Below are 18,659 nucleotides of genomic sequence, written 5' to 3' on the forward strand. Positions count from 1 at the left end.
ATATGGGCTACCACGTCAACCGCATTACCCTCATCAACCTTTATTAGCCAAGGCATAAAATATAGAGCAGAGAGTTTATGCTGGAACTGTATAATACACTAGTTAGGCCACAGCTGGAGTACTGTGTGTAGTTCTGGTCATGGCAGGAGAGGAAAGATATGATTGCACGAGAGAGGATACAGAAGAGATTTATTAGGATATTGCCTGTACTGGAGAATTTTAGTTATGAGGAAAGATTGGATAAGCTAGGGTTGTTTTCTTTGGAACAGAGGAAGCTGAAGGGAGACCTAATTGAAGTGCAAAAAATGACGAGAGGTCTAGATACAGTGAATAAAAAGAACCTATTCCTCTTGTTTGAGGGGTCCATAACCAGTAACATAGATTTAGGGTAAGAGGTAGGAGGTTTCGAGGGGATTCGAGGGGAAATATTTCACCCAGAGGATGGTGGGGATCTGGAACTCACTGTCTGAAAGGGTGGTAGAGGCAGAAACCCTCATAACATTTAAAAAGTATTTGGATATGCACTTGAAGTGCCGTAACCTACAAGGCTACAGACCTAGAGCTGGAAAGTGGGATTAGGTTGAATGGCTCATTATTGGCTGGTATGAACACAATGGGCTATGCTGTAAATTTCTATGATTCTATATAGTGGGGTTCACCAGGGGTCAGTACTAGGACCCCTGCTTTCCTTGATTTATATTAATGACCTAGACTTGGGTGTACAGGGCACAATTTCAAAATTTGCAGATGACACAAAACTTGCAAGTATTGTAAACTGTGAAGAATAGCGATAGACTTCAAGAGGACATAGATATGGTGTTGAAATGAGCAGACATGTGGCAGATTAAATTTAATACAGAGAAATGTGAAGTGATACATTTTGGGAGGAAGAACGAAAAATGGCAATATAACATAAAGGATACAATTCTAAAAAGGGTGCAGGAGCAGAGGAACCTGGTGGTACATGTGCACAAATCATTGAAGCTGGCAGGGGAGGTTGAGAAAGTGGTTATAATGGCATGTGGGATCCTGGGCTTTATAGCGTACAAAAGCAAGTAAGTTATGGTGAACCTTTATAAAACACTGGTTCGGCCTCAGCTGGAGTGTTGTGTCCAATTCTGGGCACCGCACTTTAGGAAGGATATGAAGGCATTAGGGAGGGTGCAGAAAAGATTTACGAGATTGGTTCCAGGGATGAGGAACTTCAGTTATGTGGATGGATTTGAGAAGCTGGGACTGTTATCTTTAGAGAAGAAAGGTTCAGAAGAGATTTGATAGAGGTGTTCAAAAATCTTGTGGGTCTGGACAGAGTAGATAGGGAGAATCTGTTCCCATTGGCAGAAGGGTCCAGAACCAGAGGCCAGTGCTTTAAGGTGATTCAGCAAGTGGTTAGGATCTGAAATTCACTGCCTGAGAGTGTGGTGGAGGCAGGTTCAATCAGGGCATTCAAAAGGGAATTGGATATTAATCTGAAGAGAAAAAATTTGCAGGGACATGGGGAAAAGTCAAGGGACTGGGACTGGGACTAGGTGAGTTGCTCTTACAGAGGGCCAGCACAACCACGATGGACCAAATGACCTCCTTCTGTGTTGTAACCATTCTATGATTCTATGATGCTATTGAACAGTGGTTACTGATTTCTCAGCCAACGAACTCATTGCGAAGTTGTTATTGCTTACGGAAAAAATATTAAACATAATTCTATAATCTTAAACGGAATATTAACACTCTAATATTTTATCACTTCATTATTCAAAAGAGTAACCATTTTATGATTCGACAATTTCTTTTTTTTCTTGCACTCTATGGAGGGAATTTTATACTGGCGGCTGGGGTCATGATGTCAGGGGAAACTGATGCCGAGATTCCTGCGTCTCCTCTTTTCCAGAAGGCCCACCAAATTCTGTGCCAATCGGGCACTTAACTGGACAGCGGCGGGCCTTCTATAGGATTTAGGACCCTGTCGCTGGAAGTCCCGGCCTTGTAGAGCTGCTGGCCAATCAGAGGCTGGCACCTGCAGCGCCACCACGGAGGCAGTGCTGCTGCTGTAACTGCAATGATCAGACACCAAGGAGCAGCCCTGGAACTCGGCTTAAGGTAGGTCAGGACAGGAGGGGTCGCATGGGGTAGGGGTCGCAGGGGGAGAGGAAGGTCAGCAGCAAGGGCAGGGCGGTGTCCATCAGCGCCCACCCCCCCCACCCCCCAGCCCCTTCCCGATGCCGGGTCCCTCCTTCAGGCACTAAGTGCCTTTGAACGAAGGTTTCCCCCCCCACCCCACACATGGAGCTGAAAGCAGCCCATAAGGATTTACATGCGACGACAGGTCCACCTGCCGCATGGGTAATTGTGGCTGTGGTGGGAAGAGGCCCTTAATTGGGTGTTAATTAATTAAGGGCCTTAATTGGTGGCAGGGCATGAAGGCTCTCCACCCGATTTTATGCTCTCCCCATTTCCAAACCCACAGTGGGGGAGAGCATAAAATTCCACCCTATATCAATTAACATTTTTAAAATTTCTGCTTTGATATTTAGTTTGCAATTCTCAGATCTAGTCTTGCGGTCAATGTGATAACCTTTTAATGAGTCCTTCCATTGCTTTAATTTACATTCATTTTTGTATTTACTGGTTGTCGCTAGGTCAAAATGCTGGCATTCCCTACTAACACCATTATAAGTACATCACCAGGGCAAATGTAATCTGGCTGCTTGATTAGAGTGCATCAGCCTCACTATACAATTGTGCTCTTTGCTACATGAGGTGGATGCTGGGCCACCAGATAACTTGTGGGAACTTGACTTGGGGAGTCGGGCCTTATTCAGGTGGCCTAGGCTCTGAAGCCTCTGGAGACGGTGAACCCATGGTGTCAAAGAGGCCAGCTGAACTGAGATGAGGAAATTGTTGGAGCGAAAAATGTAAAAAAGATTTACAGGATGAAACCAGAATTGAAGTGTGATACTTATCAGAAAATGCGAAAGAGGTTGGGGATCTTTTCTCTAGAAAAGAGAAGACTGTGGAGTGTCCTAAATTATGGAAGAGTTTGATAAGGTTGACACGGAGAAGATTTTTTTTTGAAACGTAGAAATTAATAATTATTACATTAAAATAATTATTTAAAGGAGTATATTTGGAGTGATTGGGGAACTACCATAGTTGCGAGATATCAAAGAGTGTTTTTCATGGAATGAATTGGCTCGAATGCTTTTGGATACAGAATTGTGCAGATTTTGTTTGGTGGTAACAAGTCTGGCTGGAATGGGTTTGCAGGACAGAATGTGCTTGTGTTTATTTTTGGTTGGCCTGTGACTAGGGGGAATGTTGAAACTGGTGACAAAGGTTTTGCATAATGTGATTGGCAGAGTAACCAATTTAGAGAATTAAAGGTAATACTGGGTCAAATGGAATTTCCTGTTGGAGTATCAATAGCATGAGGACTGCCACAGTCTAACATTACTCCTCAATTTTACAATCGACTCTGATGAGAACTATGCTAACCCACAGGTGAAGGCACAAAATATGACAACCCATAGGAGCAAGGAGTCAAATAAAAATTGGTATTCTATAGAGAAATACAGAGTCTTGTTCAGACAAACCATACCTTTGAAGGACAGCTGATACTAATGTGAGCATCAAATGTCTGATTGACCGTCTTTCCACCAATTGGCTCCAGCTGAAAGAAGACAAAAAAGTCACAAGAAGCAGAGGTCATTCCGCCCATCAAACTGGCTTTGTTTCTGAGCCAGGTCTGACCATTATTTGTCTGTTTCTTCTCCCAGACTCATCCCTCTTCTCTCGATTAAATTAGGAGTCTATTGAACTACTTTTTGAATGCTTCACCTGAGCCAGTATTCCCTATATTAGGTGGTAGTCCATTCCAGAAGTCAAATAACACAGAATTTACAGCACATAGCAGACCATTTGGCCCAATTGATCTATGGCAGCCTTTATGCTCCACAAAGCCTCTTAATCTTCCCTAGCCAAGTGATGTCCTTGGCACTGGAGTGAGGTTTAGCCGGGTTTGGTATAAGATAGGTGAGACAGAGATTGAGACAGAAGCAGCAAGCTGTTGAACATAAAGCCTTCTTCTTTATTCTGTTTTAGTTTCACTCTCCCTTTGCTAGCATCTGCTATCTACAGCTGCCCCAAGTGTACATAATGCACCATCCAATTGCAATTTCAAGACACTACAACACTACATCCAGTATATTCTTCCATTCCTTTCTCCCTCATGTGTTTATCCAGCCTCCCCTGAAATGGATCAGTATTATTCACTTCAACTATTCCATGTGGTATGAGTTCTACACACTTACCACTCTTTGAGTAAAGAAGTTTCTCTTGAATTCCTTATTGCATTTATTGATGACTATGTTTTATATTTATGGTCCCGAGTTTTGGTCTCTCCCATAGGTGGAAACATTTTCTCCATGTCAACCTTATCAAACTCTTCCATAATTTAGGACACTCCACAGTCTTCTCTTTTCTAGAGAAAAGATCCCCAACCTCTTAAACATTTTCTGATAAGTATAAAACCTCAGTTCTGGTTTCATCCTTGTAAATCTTTTTTGCATTTTCCCCAGGGCTTCTTTATAATTATAGAGACCAGAACTGTGCACAGTACTGTATGTGGTCGAATTAAGGTTCAGCACAAGTTTAACATAACATCAATGTCAATCTGAATAAGTTGTTTGTTCACCTATCAATAGTTTCCTGTTTCATTTTTGCTATCCTGGTTCTAAGCAGATACCTCTTGCCTGGGAAAAATTCATATTGACTCCGGTCCACATTGTTGACATGTAATGTTCCCTGAAATAGGCTAACAAGCCACTCAGTTATGCAAACAACTGCTCATGATGAAAGCTTAGAGATGGTTGATAAATGTGATGGCAACAAATAGAGCCTTGCCAACACTATCACATCCTAAGAAATAAAATAAATAGTTTCATTGAGAAAAATAAATACATTACCCACAACCAAATAACAAAAATTATTACCAAAAGTCTTCGAGATATTCTTTGCAGTATACTCTTTGGTCCTACTTTTCCTCTTTTCAGTCCTTCAGACTTCTTTAACAAAAACTTGGATCTGAATCCATGCATGATAAATGACAAATAACTCAACTGGTTATCTAAGACCGGTGTGGCAGCAGGGCATTTGAAACCAATGGGCTGGACTTTACGTTGGGTGGAGGGGTGCTGGCCACCGACTGAAAAGTCAGTGCGAACCCGCTTCCGCCTCACCTGGGGATCCGTTCTGTATTTTACGGGTCCCCAGCATTTAATTGTTCCGAGGCGGGACTTCCACTCGCTTGAGGGGGGAAGTCCCGCCTCATTGTGCTGTCGGCCAATCAGCGGGCCGGCAGCTCTTAGTCCCAGCAGCGCCACTGGGAGCCGTGAGTTAAGGTAAGTTTTGGCCGCCTCGCCGGGGATAATCGGTTGGGCCCAGGCGAGGCAAGGGTGGTCGTTTGGGGGGGAAGGGGGTGCGTGTTGGATCCTGGGAGTGGCTGGGGAAGCAGGGTCGGCCCTCCATCAGGCACCCTGTGCCCGATAAGCAGGGCCCCCTCACCCCCGGGACGCTAGGAAGCCACCTGCTTTTCCCAGGCGGCTTTTCCCAGCTCCAGGACGCCCACTTGCCATGCGTGGAGGCGGGTGAAGGCCCTCAAGTGGCCGTTAAGTGGCCATTAAGTGGCCGTTAAGCAGGCTGGTTGCACCAAGTAAGATGAGTGAATGCTGCTGGACCCACTGTTGAGAGTTCAGGGAGTCAGCAGTGCGGACCCCACTCAGACCAGCACTACAATCAGGTAAAGGAAGAGGCAAATCACAACTCTCACCTCCAAAAACGGGCCCTAAAAGCTTTTTGGGCCAAATGGCCTGTTGTGATTTCTACGTAGTTGTATCTTGGAACTAAATTGACCCCAAAAAAGACCCACTACCCTCTTCTCCATTCATCCAAGAATGATAGAACATGGGTTGCTTTTCAGTGTCCAGAATTTATCAATGGTCAGAATCCCTACACTATGACCACCTTGTGAGGTACAGAAACTGCAAGTGTGTCCTGGTTTCGGAGAGATACTCTATTCCTTCACCAACTGGACACACACCTGCACCAAAGAAAACCAAAAAAAATTAATGATCAAATACTTACCAAGTTCTTCCATAGACCCCGCGCTGCCTGTGAATGACCCTTCCAACTGAAGTGAAAGCAGTCTGGTGAAAAATAGGTTTTATCGGGTAGGCCATCCTAGGGGAAGAGGAATAGACGTGATATTAGTGAAAGCCCGCATCTTATTTGTCACTGGAACACACCCATATCTAGAGTTGGAGTTGCACATACCTCACCTAGCCAGGTGATCAGTACTCCCATTCCTAAAGGAGGTGGCATCAGCAGATCCAATGTTGCAGGTACAGGAACTGAATGCCTTATTAAGAGTAATGCTAGGCGGTTCACTGGAAACACAGTACATAATGTTCTGGGTGATGCTGTATTAAAGACTTGCCAGTTTGATCAACGGCCAGCACAGACTGATGGGCCACACACAACAACCTTTGGTGGCACACCAACCATAATTGCAGGCAGGGTTTCACCAACCTGGCAATGGCATGTTTAACCATCTTCATGGGATCAGCAGAGATCCAGATGTAGGGTTGTGTCATCTGTTGACTCATAAAGAAGTGACATGTAGGGTCATAACCACTTCATATAGCACCATCTCCACTTCCACAGCCAACAAACAGTGGGCCAGGCTCTGAGCTGCTCCATCCCTTGCCTGCAAACTCAGGCCTGCACATTTCCTTCACCATTTTTGCCTATCAATTATTTACTCCCTTCACCTTCTGTCTTGACCACGGCTAACAAAGGGTTGAGATGTTTTATGAATGTTTCCAGAAGCTGCAAGGTCCTTTGTTTCCCTTTAAATTACATTGAAATAGAAATTGTTGTTTCTACCAAGAGGAACAGAAGTGCTCCTGTGGACCCCACAAAAATAGCTTAGGCCACTAGCAAATGGGGGCTCTCCCCCTATTCCCCCACTTTTCCACTGTTCAGAAACCCTCACAGCCACCCTACCCTTGACTACCTATCCAGCTGCCAGACGGCGACATTACACTGACCCAAACCCAGTGAGCTGCCTCGGGAATGGGCAGCATTTAACCAAGGTTTGGTCATTAACATGGACTGGGCCTCCTGCTGTTCTGCTGGTCAGCCATGCAAGAGTTAGAATTCCCCCTAAGTGTCAGACCTCACTGTCGGCTAGCAGTAGTACAGCCTGCTTACAGCTATAGAATACTTCCCCAGCCCTGTTGACCTCAAATTTTGTGAGATCCATAGAACTGATGAAAAGGTAGAAACATTATGATGTGCGTAACCCAAAGTATTTTTGTATATATTCTAGCACCTTAGCCTACACAGTGGATTAGGTGGTGTTTATGTCCAGCCACCTGAATCAAACATAGTCTGCTATCTCTACAGTTTACTTCAGTTACCTTGTTGTATGGCATTTCAATATCCTCTAGAAATGGCTGAATGACCACAGTAAAGTCTTCCCTGGTATCATACCTTCCGGACCCAACCAACAGATGTGTTCTTTCCTAGAAAAGGAATAAAGTTTCATTTGAATGAGTGTAAATGTTTCACGAGTCCAGTAGACATCTGCTCCAGCTCCACAGGAAGGTTATTTTAATAATAATTTTAAGGCCTTCTGCAGCTATGGCCACTGAAGGTTGCTGACTAATTTCTCGATGGGGGTTCGCTACAGGCATTAAGCCCCTCATTTATCTATTCAAGGGGCCTAATGATGAAAAGGCTGCCCCTACGAATGTAGCAATAGGATTAAAGCCAATGCAGATTGGGTACAGGACTTCTGACTGCTAAATTGGTATGCTTTGTGCCCACTTTGCACATGCAACTTCTACCCAACAGGATGTTGGACTGATGGAGGTGCTGTCTTTCAGATGGGATGTTAAATTGAGGCCCCACCTGCTCTCTCAGATGGATGTAAAAGATTCCATTGTACTACTTCGACGAAGAGCAGTAGAGTTATCCTAGCTCAAACAACATCAGTAAAAACAACCACTGTTGTTTGTGATATACATTAATGATTTGGAGGAAAGTATAGGTGGACTGATTAGCAAATTTGCAGACGACACTAAGATTGGTGGAGTAGCAGATAGTGAAGGGGACTGTCAGAGAATACAGCAGAATATAGATAGATTGGAGAGTTGGGCAGAGAAATGGCAGATGGAGTTCAATCAGGGCAAATGCGAGGTGATGCATTTTGGAAGATCCAATTCAAGAGTGAACTATACAGTAAATGGAAAAGTCCTGGGGAAAATTGATGTCCAGAGAGATTTGGGTGTTCAGCTCCACTGTTCCCTGAAGGTGGCAACGCAGGTAAATAGAGTGGTCAAGAAGGCATACGGCATGCTTTCCTTCATTGGACGGGGCATTGAGTACAAGAGTTGGCAGGTCATGTTACAGTTGTATAGGACTTTGGTTCGGCCACATTTGGAATACTGCGTACAGTTCTGGTCGCCACATTATCAAAAGGATGTGGATGCTTTGGAAAGGGTGCAGAGGAGGTTCACCAGGATGTTGCCTGGTATGGAGGGCGCTAGCTATGAAGAGAGGTTGAGTAGATTAGGATTATTTTCATTAGAAAGACGGAGGTTGAGGGGGGACCTGATTGAGGTGTACAAAATCATGAGAGGTATAGACAGGGTGGATAGCAAGAAGCTTTTTCCCAGAGTGGGGGTTTCAATTACTAGAGGACACGAGTTCAAAGTGAAAGGGGAAAAGTTTAGGGGGGATATGCGTGGAAAGTTCTTTACGCAGAGGGTGGTGGGCACCTGGAACGCATTGCCAGCGGAGGTGGTAGATGCGGGCACGATGGAGTCTTTTAAGATGTATCTAGACAGATACATGAATGGGCAGGAAGAAAAGAGATACAGAAGCTTAGAAAATAGGCGACATGTTTAGAGAGAGGATCTGGATCGGCGCAGGCTTGGAGGGCCGAAGGGCCTGTTCCTGTGCTGTAATTATCTTTGTTCTTTGTTCTTTGTTTATTATCCGGTCACCATCACATTGCTGCTTGTGGGAGCTTGCTGTGCACAAATTGCTGCCATGTTTCTTACATTATAACAGTGATTACACTTCATTAGTTGTAAAGCACATTGTCATGTCCTGAGGTTGTGAAAGGTGTTGTATAAATGCAAATCTTTCTTTTTCTAGTACCTGATATTTCCGATTCAGGGCTTGGAGTTTCTCCAACTCTATTGAATTGTCTTGCGGGTTAATGACACAAGCACAGAGCAACCTGCAGAAAAATGAAAAGACTACAATCAAATATGAAAATGACTATAAACAGGAGTAGGCCATGCAGTTCCTCAAGCCTGTTCCACCATGCAATGTGATCGTGGCTGAACTGTATCTTAAATTCATACACCCACCTTAGCTCCATAATCTGTAGTACCCATGGCGAGTAAATATTCATCGATCTCAGCACTTAAAACTTTTAACTTTTAAGAACTAGCATCTGCTGCTTTTTGTGGGAGAGAATTCCACACTTCCACCACCCTTTATATGAAGACGTGTTTCCTAACCTCTCTCTGCAACACCCTGACTTTGATTTTAAGGTTATTCCCCTTGTCCTAGACGCCCCCAACAGCAGAAAAAATTTCTCTCTATTGACCCTATCAATTCCTTTCAAAATCCTAAAAACTTCAATCAAATGATCCCTTAGCTTTCCATATTCCAAGGAATACAAACTTACTTGATGTAATTTCCCCTGCTCTTTACCAAAATCCCTGCAAAAGTTTCCTTTTCAAGTATACATCCAATTCCCTTTTAAAAGTTACTGTAGTATAAGGATGTAAATACATGTAAGGATGTAATACAGAAGACAGTGAGCGAGACCCCTTCCACTGTAAGAGGGATGATGTAACAGTCACATGAGATAGGCTATAGAAGAGGGAACAGCACAGAGGATACAAGCTTAGGTAGCTCGAGGAGTGTGTATTTAGTATAATGTAAATTATAAACAGTCCGGAGTTAACCTTTACCTGAATCTGAGACTTTCTCCAGAACGCCCTGCAACACTACTAATACAACAACATGTAACATCGTGGCAGCAGTAAAGCAACAGTAAAACAACGGTAGGACAGCGGTTAAAACGACCAAGAAAATTTGAAGATCTTCCGACCTCGTGGAGAAGTGCCAGGAAAACAGCAGTCCTGTTGGGGGACAGCAACAAACTCAGGAGCTGCTCCGTCACCACACACAATGCAGGCAGTCAGTGAGAAAGTCCTACAGCCTCTCAGACCGCACCACAGAAGCATGGGGGCCTGCATCGGTACATTTCAGGTCCAGCGATTGGATCCAAGTTTCAGTGCCAAACAACAGTCCAGGATTGGGTGGGAGATTTTATACGGGACAGTAATGGCTAACAGCAGACTGGGTCAAACCCACAGGTAGAGAAGTCGATTGCGGGCGAAGAGACGACTCGGAAGTCGAGTGGAGACGGCAGCCATTGCTCAGCTAGACACGAAGAGAAAGCACGGGAAAGATCGGAAGGCACGGGAAATTCCCAAAAGACCGTGAAAACCTCCATTCAAGCCTGCAAGATTTTAAAACAATGAGGAACACCCTGGAAAGCCTTACTAAAAATGAAGAAAGTAATATAGATTCAAAATTCGGAATGCCAGAAAGTTTTCAAGATCCAGAACGACCCAATCAGATTCAAAATTGGAGGAAGAGATTTCTAAGGTTTAGGATTGCTTCCCAACTCCATACAGTCAGACGTTGGAAGGTCAACACCCTTTTATATTCAGACAGTGTGATTGCGGACAACGTAACTGTCTGACAAGGGATCAACGAGGCATCCGATAAATTTAAATAGGTACTTCAAGCTTTTGACAAATATTTTAATCTTCACAGCAATAAAATCTTGGAAAGGGCCAAATTTAATAATTGGGCACAGAAGATTGGTGAATCTGTAGACTCCAATATTAATGATCTGTATAGACTGGCAGAAGGTTGCAAATATGGCAAATTAAAAGCAGAACTCATCACAGACAGGATAGTCATCGGCAGAGCTGGTGAATCCTTGTCAGACCTGTTGCAATCCAAGGAAGACCTTACACTGGAAAAGGCCATTCAAATTGTTAGACAGGCTGACGTTGTAAACAAAATAGGGACATCCTATCAGCTAAAGACAAGTTGTGGATGAGAAGGAGTCCAATGCCCGTCCAACTGGTTAAGCCAAAGCCAGGGAAACACTTTGTGGAACAGAAAAAAATACAGGTGAGAAGGCTCATGACCATGCCAACATTGTGGAGCCAGGAAGGCCCACAGATGAGAGCAGTGCCTAGCAAGTAAAGCTGAGTGTTTTAATTGTGGAAGAACTGGACACTATGGGATGATGTACCAGAGCAAAAATTCTCTGCTTAAAGGTACAAAGCAGAAGACCTTCACTCAAAGAGCAGTGAGTCAAGTACAGCAATATCCATAAGAGAAAGAACCAGGAGATTTCTTGGGAGAAATCAGTAACCCAGACCAAAATTTCTGGATGGCAGATATCTACGTGAATGGACACCTCCTAAATGTTAAGCTTGACACAGGGGCTAGTGTCACAGTATTGTCTGACCAAGAGCCATGGATTAGGAGACATGACCGTCAACCATTAGATATACATTTGCATGGTTCAGGCGGGACACAACTGAGCGTAAAAGGCAAACTCCAAGCAACTCTTCAGCATAAAGGAGACAACTGGTAGAGACCTTGGGCTGGATTTTACCGTAAGCAGACGGGAATTCGCCACCGACGTAAAAGTCGCCACTTCAGGGTCTTGATTGGCCTCGGGCAGGCGGGCCATTCCCCACCCCACCCCAACTTGCCCGACCGCTGTATAGTCGACCGGAGGCAGCAGCGGGGCGGATAGGCCTCCCGGAGCCTCCCGCTCAATTTTACGTCACCCCCCCCCACGCCACCAACTGACCCGCTGCCGTGGCCTAAAATTCAGCCCCTATATGTCTTATATAATCGAAAATGTTCTGTACTGAGCGGAAATACATGCTTAGAGCGACAGTTGATTAAGAAGGTAACCAAAGTCGAGCTAACAAAGGAAAACAATTCCTTCCAATCATCAGCTGATGCGATATCAAGGGCAAAGATAGATCATTCGTTACAGGAAGACATGAAATTTATATGTGACATCGAAACACACAGCACAAAGTTGGCCAGCAAGCACACGAGAAATACGACAAGCACAGAAGAATGACAAAGAGTGCATACGCATTAGACAATAATGTGCACACGGGAGGCCAAAAGAAAGTCCGGAAGGGAGAACAATGAAGACATTCCATGAATATAGAAATACTTTACCATAATTGACGACTTATTAGTTTACAACGACAAAATTGGTATTCCTACTTCAGTAAGATCTCATATCTTAGATTATTTACACCAAGGCCATTTGGGTATCGCCAAATGCAGAGCGAGGGTACAATCTTCAGTATGGTGGCCTAGGATATCTAAGGATATTGATACATAATCAACAACTGTCAGACATGCATGATACAGCGACCAGAATAGTGCGAACCACTGTTGACTACCCAATTTCCAAATAGATCTTGGCAAAAGCTAGACATGGATTTATTCATGTTTGGTGGGAAGTCATATATCATCATTATCGACTACTTTTCCAGGTGGATAGAAGTCTGACGATTACATTCTATGACCACCAAGATAGTTATCAGAATCCTTCAGGACATCTTCGCAACACATGGGGTTCCAGATGAAATGTTATCAGACAATGGAGCACCGATCGTGAACGAATGTTTTGCAGTTTGCCGTGAAGATGGGCTTTCAGCATCTTACAAGCTCACCGAGGTATCCGCAGTCCAATGGCAAGGCAGAACGAGGTGTGCATGCTATAAAATCTTTACTCAAAAAAAATGAAGATCTTCCTATCTCACTCCTAATCGATCGTTCAATGCCATTAATGTGTGAATTATCACCAGCTGAATTACTAATTGCCGCAACAATTAATTCCTGGATTGAAGACTCAAGACTAGGGAAAAGTTCATGAAAGAGAAAAACTTCTACGGAAGGAAACAAACCTGGAATTATAATAGAAGGTTTCGAGTGAGAAGCTTAAAAAGGTTTGGATACGTGACCTGGAACAGGAAGGTCCAGTAATTTATAAACATGAGGACTATCAGCGATGGTATATTATACAAATGAATGAAGGGAACATATGAAGGAATTGGAGGAATATCATCCTAGGCCACAACAGCAACAGCCAGTAATCCATCTGCAACATCCAGATGAAGGTGAACAAACCCAAACCATATGGAATACTACAACTCGTAGAAACGAAAAACCAAGTCAACAACCCAAACTTCCTTCGAAGACTACTGATCATTCCAGACAGATTAGAATTAGGGCAGCACAGTGGCGCAGTGGTTAGCACCGCAGCCTCACAGCTCCAGCGACCCGGGTTCGATTCTGGGTACTGCCTGTGTGGAGTTTGCAAGTTCTCCCTGTGTCTGCGTGGGTTTCCTCCGGGTGCTCCGGTTTCCTCCCACATGCCAAAGACTTGCAGGTTGGTCGGTAAATTGGCCATTATAAATTGCCCCTAGTATAGGTAGGTGGTAGGGAAATATAGGGACAGGTGGGGATGTGGTAGGAATATGGAATTAGTGTAGGATTAGTATAAATGGGTGGTTGATGGTCGGCACAGACTCGGTGGGGCCGAAGGGCCTGTTTCAGTGCTGTATCTCTAAACTAAACTAAACCAGATCAGGGAGAACTATCAAACCACTGATGAGACTGAATTTGTAAAGTGAGAGACTTGGGGGGCAGAGGGAATAGTAATGATGTCATAAATGTATATATGTTTGGGAAAATGTTGGATACAGACTTGGGGGGGGGGGGGGGGAGGAGGAGAAATGCAGTATAAGGATGAAATGGGTTAATTCAGAAGACAGTGAGAGGCCCCACCCACTGTAAGAGTGATGATGTAACAGTCACGAGATAGACTGGAGAAGAAGGAGCAGCACAGAGGACACTAGCTTAGGTAGCTTGAGGAGTGTGTATATGGTATAATATAAATAATAAACAGTTTGGAGTTAACCTTTACCTGAGTCTGAGACTTTCTCTAGAATGCCCTGCAACACTACTAATACAACAACACGCAACAGTTACTATTGAATCTGCTTTCATGTTTTCAGGCAGTGTATCCAGATCACGTGAGGAGGTGTTGCAGGGGGAGTGACTGGTATTTGGTAACTTATGGGGTGGAATGCACTAATGGGGGTGGATCCCCACCCCAAAATTGGGTGATGCATGATTCCAAGGGGCTTGGCTGTATTTCTATATGAACATATGAATTAGGAGCAAGAGTAGGCTACTCGGCCCTTTGAGCTGCTCCACCATTCAATAAGTTCATGGCTGAATTGATTACTCCATATTCCCGCCTACCCCCGATAACCTTCCACCCTCTTGTTTATCAAGAATCTATCTACCCCTGCCTTTAAAATATTCAAAGACTCTGCTTCCACTGCCTTTTGAGGAAAAGAATTCCAAAGACTTAAAGCCCTCTAAGAGAAACAATTTTTTCTCCTCATCTCTGTCTTAAATGGGCGACCCCTTATTTTTAAACAGTGAGCCCTAGTTCTAGAATCTCCCACAAGGGAAAACATCCTTTCCACATACACCCTGTCAAGGCCCCTCAGGATTTTATATGTTTCAATCAAGTCGCCTCTTACTGTTCTAAATTCCAGCGGATACATGCCTAGCCTGTCCAATCTTTCCTCATACGACAGCCCACCCATTCCAGCTATTAGTCTAGTAAACATTCTCTGTACTTCCTCCAACTCATTTACATCCTTCCTTAAATAAGGAGACCAGTACTGTACACAGTACTCCAGATGTGGTCTCACCAATGCCCTGTATTGCTGAAGCATAACCTCCCTACTTTTGTATTCAATTCCCCTCATGATAAACGATAACATTCTATTAGCTTTCCTAATTATGTGCTGTACCTGCATACTAGGATACCCAGATCCCTCTGCATCTCAGAGCTCTGCAATCTCACCATTTAGATAATATGCTTCTTTTTTACTCTTCCTGCCAAAGTGGACAATTTCACACTTTCCCACATTATACTCCATTTGCCAGGTCTTTGCCCAGTCACTTAACCTATCTATATCCCTTTGTAGCCCCCTTATGTCCTCTTCACAAGTTACTTTCCTACCTGTTTTTGTGTCCTCAGCAAATTTAGCAACCATACCTTTGGTCCCTTCATCCAAGTCATTTATATAAATTGTAAAAAGTTGAGGCTCCAGCACAGATCCCTGTGGCACACCACTCGTTATATCTTGCCAACCAGTAAATGACCCATTTATGCTTACTCTCTGTTTCCTGTTAGCTAGCCAATCTTCTATCGATGCCAATATGTTACCCCCTACACCATGAGCTTTTATTTTCTGCAATATCCTTTGATGTAGCACCTTATCAAATGCCTTCTGGAAATCTAAGTATAATATATCCACCTGTTCCCCTTTATCTACAGCCCATGTAACTCCCTCAAAGAACTCTAATAAATTGGTTAAATATGATTTCCCTTTCACAAAACCATGTTGACTCTGCCCAATTACCTTGATTTTTTTCTAAATGCCCTACTATAATGTCTTTAATAATAGCTTCTGACATTTTCCCTAAGACAGATGTTAAGCTAACTGGCCTGTAGTTTCCTGATTTCTGTCTCCCTCCCTTTTTGAATAAAGGAATTACATTCGCTATTTATCGTTTCCTGGGGGCAGTAATCAGACAGGAGGAGGGATTGTCGGATTTCCTCACTACTCCATCATCCTGAGAGTTGGTCATATTGGATGCCAATAAGATACCAGAGACCACTACTACAGAGCTGGAGAAGTGGGGTCCACAATGGCTTCAATACCAGAATATTGACTCCTACATGATTTAAATCAACTTTTTTGTTAAAGGGATTTGATTCTATTGTTGACAAAACAGGATACTTCCCTCTATTAGTCAGGGCATAGAATATAAAAGCAGTGAGGTTCTGCTAGAACTGTACAAAACACTAGTTAGACTGCAGCTAGAGTACTGTGGTCACCGCATTACAGGCAGGATGTGATCACACGAGAATGGGTACAGAAAACATTTATGAGGATGTTGCCAGGAATGGAGATTTAGCTATGAGGAAAGATTGGATGGGCTGGAGTTGTTTTCCTTGGAATAGATGCATAAAATTATGAGGGGCCTAGATAGAGTGGATAGGAAGGAACTAATTCCCTTAGCAGAGAGGGCGATAAACAGGGGGCATGGATTTAAAGTAATTGATGGAAGGATTTGAGGGGAGTTGAGGAGAATTTTTTTCACACAGAAAGTGGTGGAGTCTGGAACTCACTGCCTAAAAGTGTTGTAGAGGCAGAAACTCTCATTGCATTTAAAAAATATTTAGATATGCATTTGAAGTGTCATAACCTACAGAGCTAAGGACCAAGAGGTGGAAAGTAGGATTAGACTGGATGGTTTTTTATTGGCTGGCACATGCAAAATGGGTTGAATGGCCTCCTTCTTGCCCTAAAGTTTTCATATATTTCTATGTTTCTATGTAATACTTCTTAGCCCATCCTGCTGGCTTACACTGAACATGGCTTTCCAGCGCCCCATGTTACTATGTCACTCTCCTTCACCTAAATCGGGACTTCCCCCTCACAAGATGCACCAATACTGGCACAGACATTCCCTGCAACTGTTCAAACTTTCAAACCATGCACTGAGCCCAGTTTCTCTGGTAATAGCAGTGGACAGTAATCCTCCAGCAGGTCATAATCCCTGTTTGCTCAGAGTTACGCCGCTGATGATGGGTAGCAGATATTTAAGAACATCAGGGGCAATTCTAAAATGACTTACCTTATGGACTTGGGTGCAACACTGGTTTTTACACCCCCCACCCCCACCCCAACCCATTTACCTCTCCATTGAAGACAACAGGTGGGGTGTAAAACTTGCATTCCAGCCATTCACATGGATTTGACGCCCGGCCAGTTAGGTTAGAAGTACTTCCTATGGGTCTGTCATTAATATTCCATAGTGTAACTTCAAACACTTTGAAACGAGTTGAAATAGGCCTTGATCTCTACTCTTATTTGTTCTCAGGATGTGGCAGACACTGGTAAGACTGGTGTTTATTACTCATCCCTAGTTGTCCTGAGAAAATAGTGGTGGGCCTTCTCCTTTAATCAGAGCAGTTCTGATGGTGAAGCTGTTAGCACAATGGTGTTAGGTGGGAAATTCCAGGATATTGACCCAGTGATGATGAAGGAATTGTGATACAGACTCAAGTCAGGACAGTGTGACTCACAGTATATAATTGCAGGCTTCTGTGTAAGTTTTGTTATGGTGATGCAATAGCTGTTTGTAAAGCTTATCAAAAAATACCTTACAAAAAGATATAACTCAGTGCTGAACAGGTCAAGCTTTCACTCCTCTTACTTCCTGCTGATATGATTTGCAGTCAAAGTGACCTTGACAGTTATAAGATGCAATTTCTCATTAAAAGCATGGTTAAGTGAATGGTTAAGTGGAATACAAACTTTAAAAGGAACAGTGGGCACTTCACTCTTGTATCAGTAAAAAGCTCTCGTAATGGTAAAATATTGAGAACCGTCACCATGTTCACAAAAGCTCTTGGGACCTGAAAACGAAACGAAAAAGTACCATTAATCTAGAACTTTCTGCCTAGCTAACTGTAAGTAACAAAACAAATAGCTGCTGAGCAGAGTGCGATTGAGGATAGCAAATTATCAAGACAAGGTTACAGTGGGTTTCACAGTTCCTGATTTGTGCAGAGTCAGCTGCAACTCAGTTGGTAGTACTCTACCCTCTAATGTCAGACAGTTATGAGTTCAAGTCCCATTCCAGAGACTTGAACACAAAATCTGGACTGACACTTCAGCACAGTACTGAGGGAGTGTTGCATGTGTTGTCTTTCAGATGCAGACATTAAAGATCCCTTGGCACTATTTGAAGAGAAGAGTGTTCTCCCTAGTGTCCTGTCCAATATTTATGCATCACTAAAACAAATCACCTGGTCATTATTTCATTGCTATTTGTTGAAGCTTACTGTGTGTAACTTGGCTGCCATATTTCCTATTTGCATCAGTAACTGCACTTCAAAAATACTTCATTGTCTGTGAAACACATTGGGATGACCTGAGGTCAAGAAAGATGATATGTAAATGCAATTTCTTTCAAGATGAAGAGTTTAAATGCGAAGTTTCAACTCTGAGACCGAAATTATCTTTTTTGGGCCTGTACATTGCTACGGTTCAGTTTTGCTGGGTACTACACTTTAGGAATGATGTTAAGATCTTAGAGAAAGTGCAGTTCCAGGCGGGAGCAGGAAACGGCCCGATGCAGTCATCCAGTGATCATAACATGATAGAATTTCACATTCAGTTTGAGGGTGAGAAGTGTGGGTCTAAGTCTTAAACTTAAATAAAGGCAATACAAGGGTATGAGGACAGAGTTGGCTAAAGTGAAGTGGGAAAATAGGTTAAAAAGTAGGTCAGTTGAGAAGCAGTGGCAGACATTTAAGGATATATTTCATAACTCTCAGCAAAGCTTTATTCCATTGAGAA

General features: G+C 43.4%; 1 protein-coding gene across 2 annotated transcripts in view; it reads right to left on the minus strand.

Annotated features, from left to right (window-relative positions):
* The window catches only part of plb1 (phospholipase B1), a 234,932-nt gene that overhangs the window by 137,460 nt on the left and 78,813 nt on the right, over positions 1-18,659 (minus strand). For both annotated transcript variants that reach the window (XM_068019539.1, XM_068019548.1), the window contains exons 25-29: positions 17,613-17,713; positions 9,223-9,304; positions 7,476-7,580; positions 6,139-6,234; positions 3,596-3,667 (exon numbers count right to left, since the gene is read on the minus strand). In XM_068019539.1, the coding sequence (XP_067875640.1) occupies positions 3,596-3,667; positions 6,139-6,234; positions 7,476-7,580; positions 9,223-9,304; positions 17,613-17,713 (456 nt within the window). The remainder of the gene's footprint in view (positions 1-3,595; positions 3,668-6,138; positions 6,235-7,475; positions 7,581-9,222; positions 9,305-17,612; positions 17,714-18,659) is intronic.

Source organism: Heterodontus francisci, chromosome 3, assembly GCF_036365525.1.
Source record: "Heterodontus francisci isolate sHetFra1 chromosome 3, sHetFra1.hap1, whole genome shotgun sequence".
In the NCBI taxonomy this organism is placed as follows: domain Eukaryota; kingdom Metazoa; phylum Chordata; class Chondrichthyes; order Heterodontiformes; family Heterodontidae; genus Heterodontus; species Heterodontus francisci.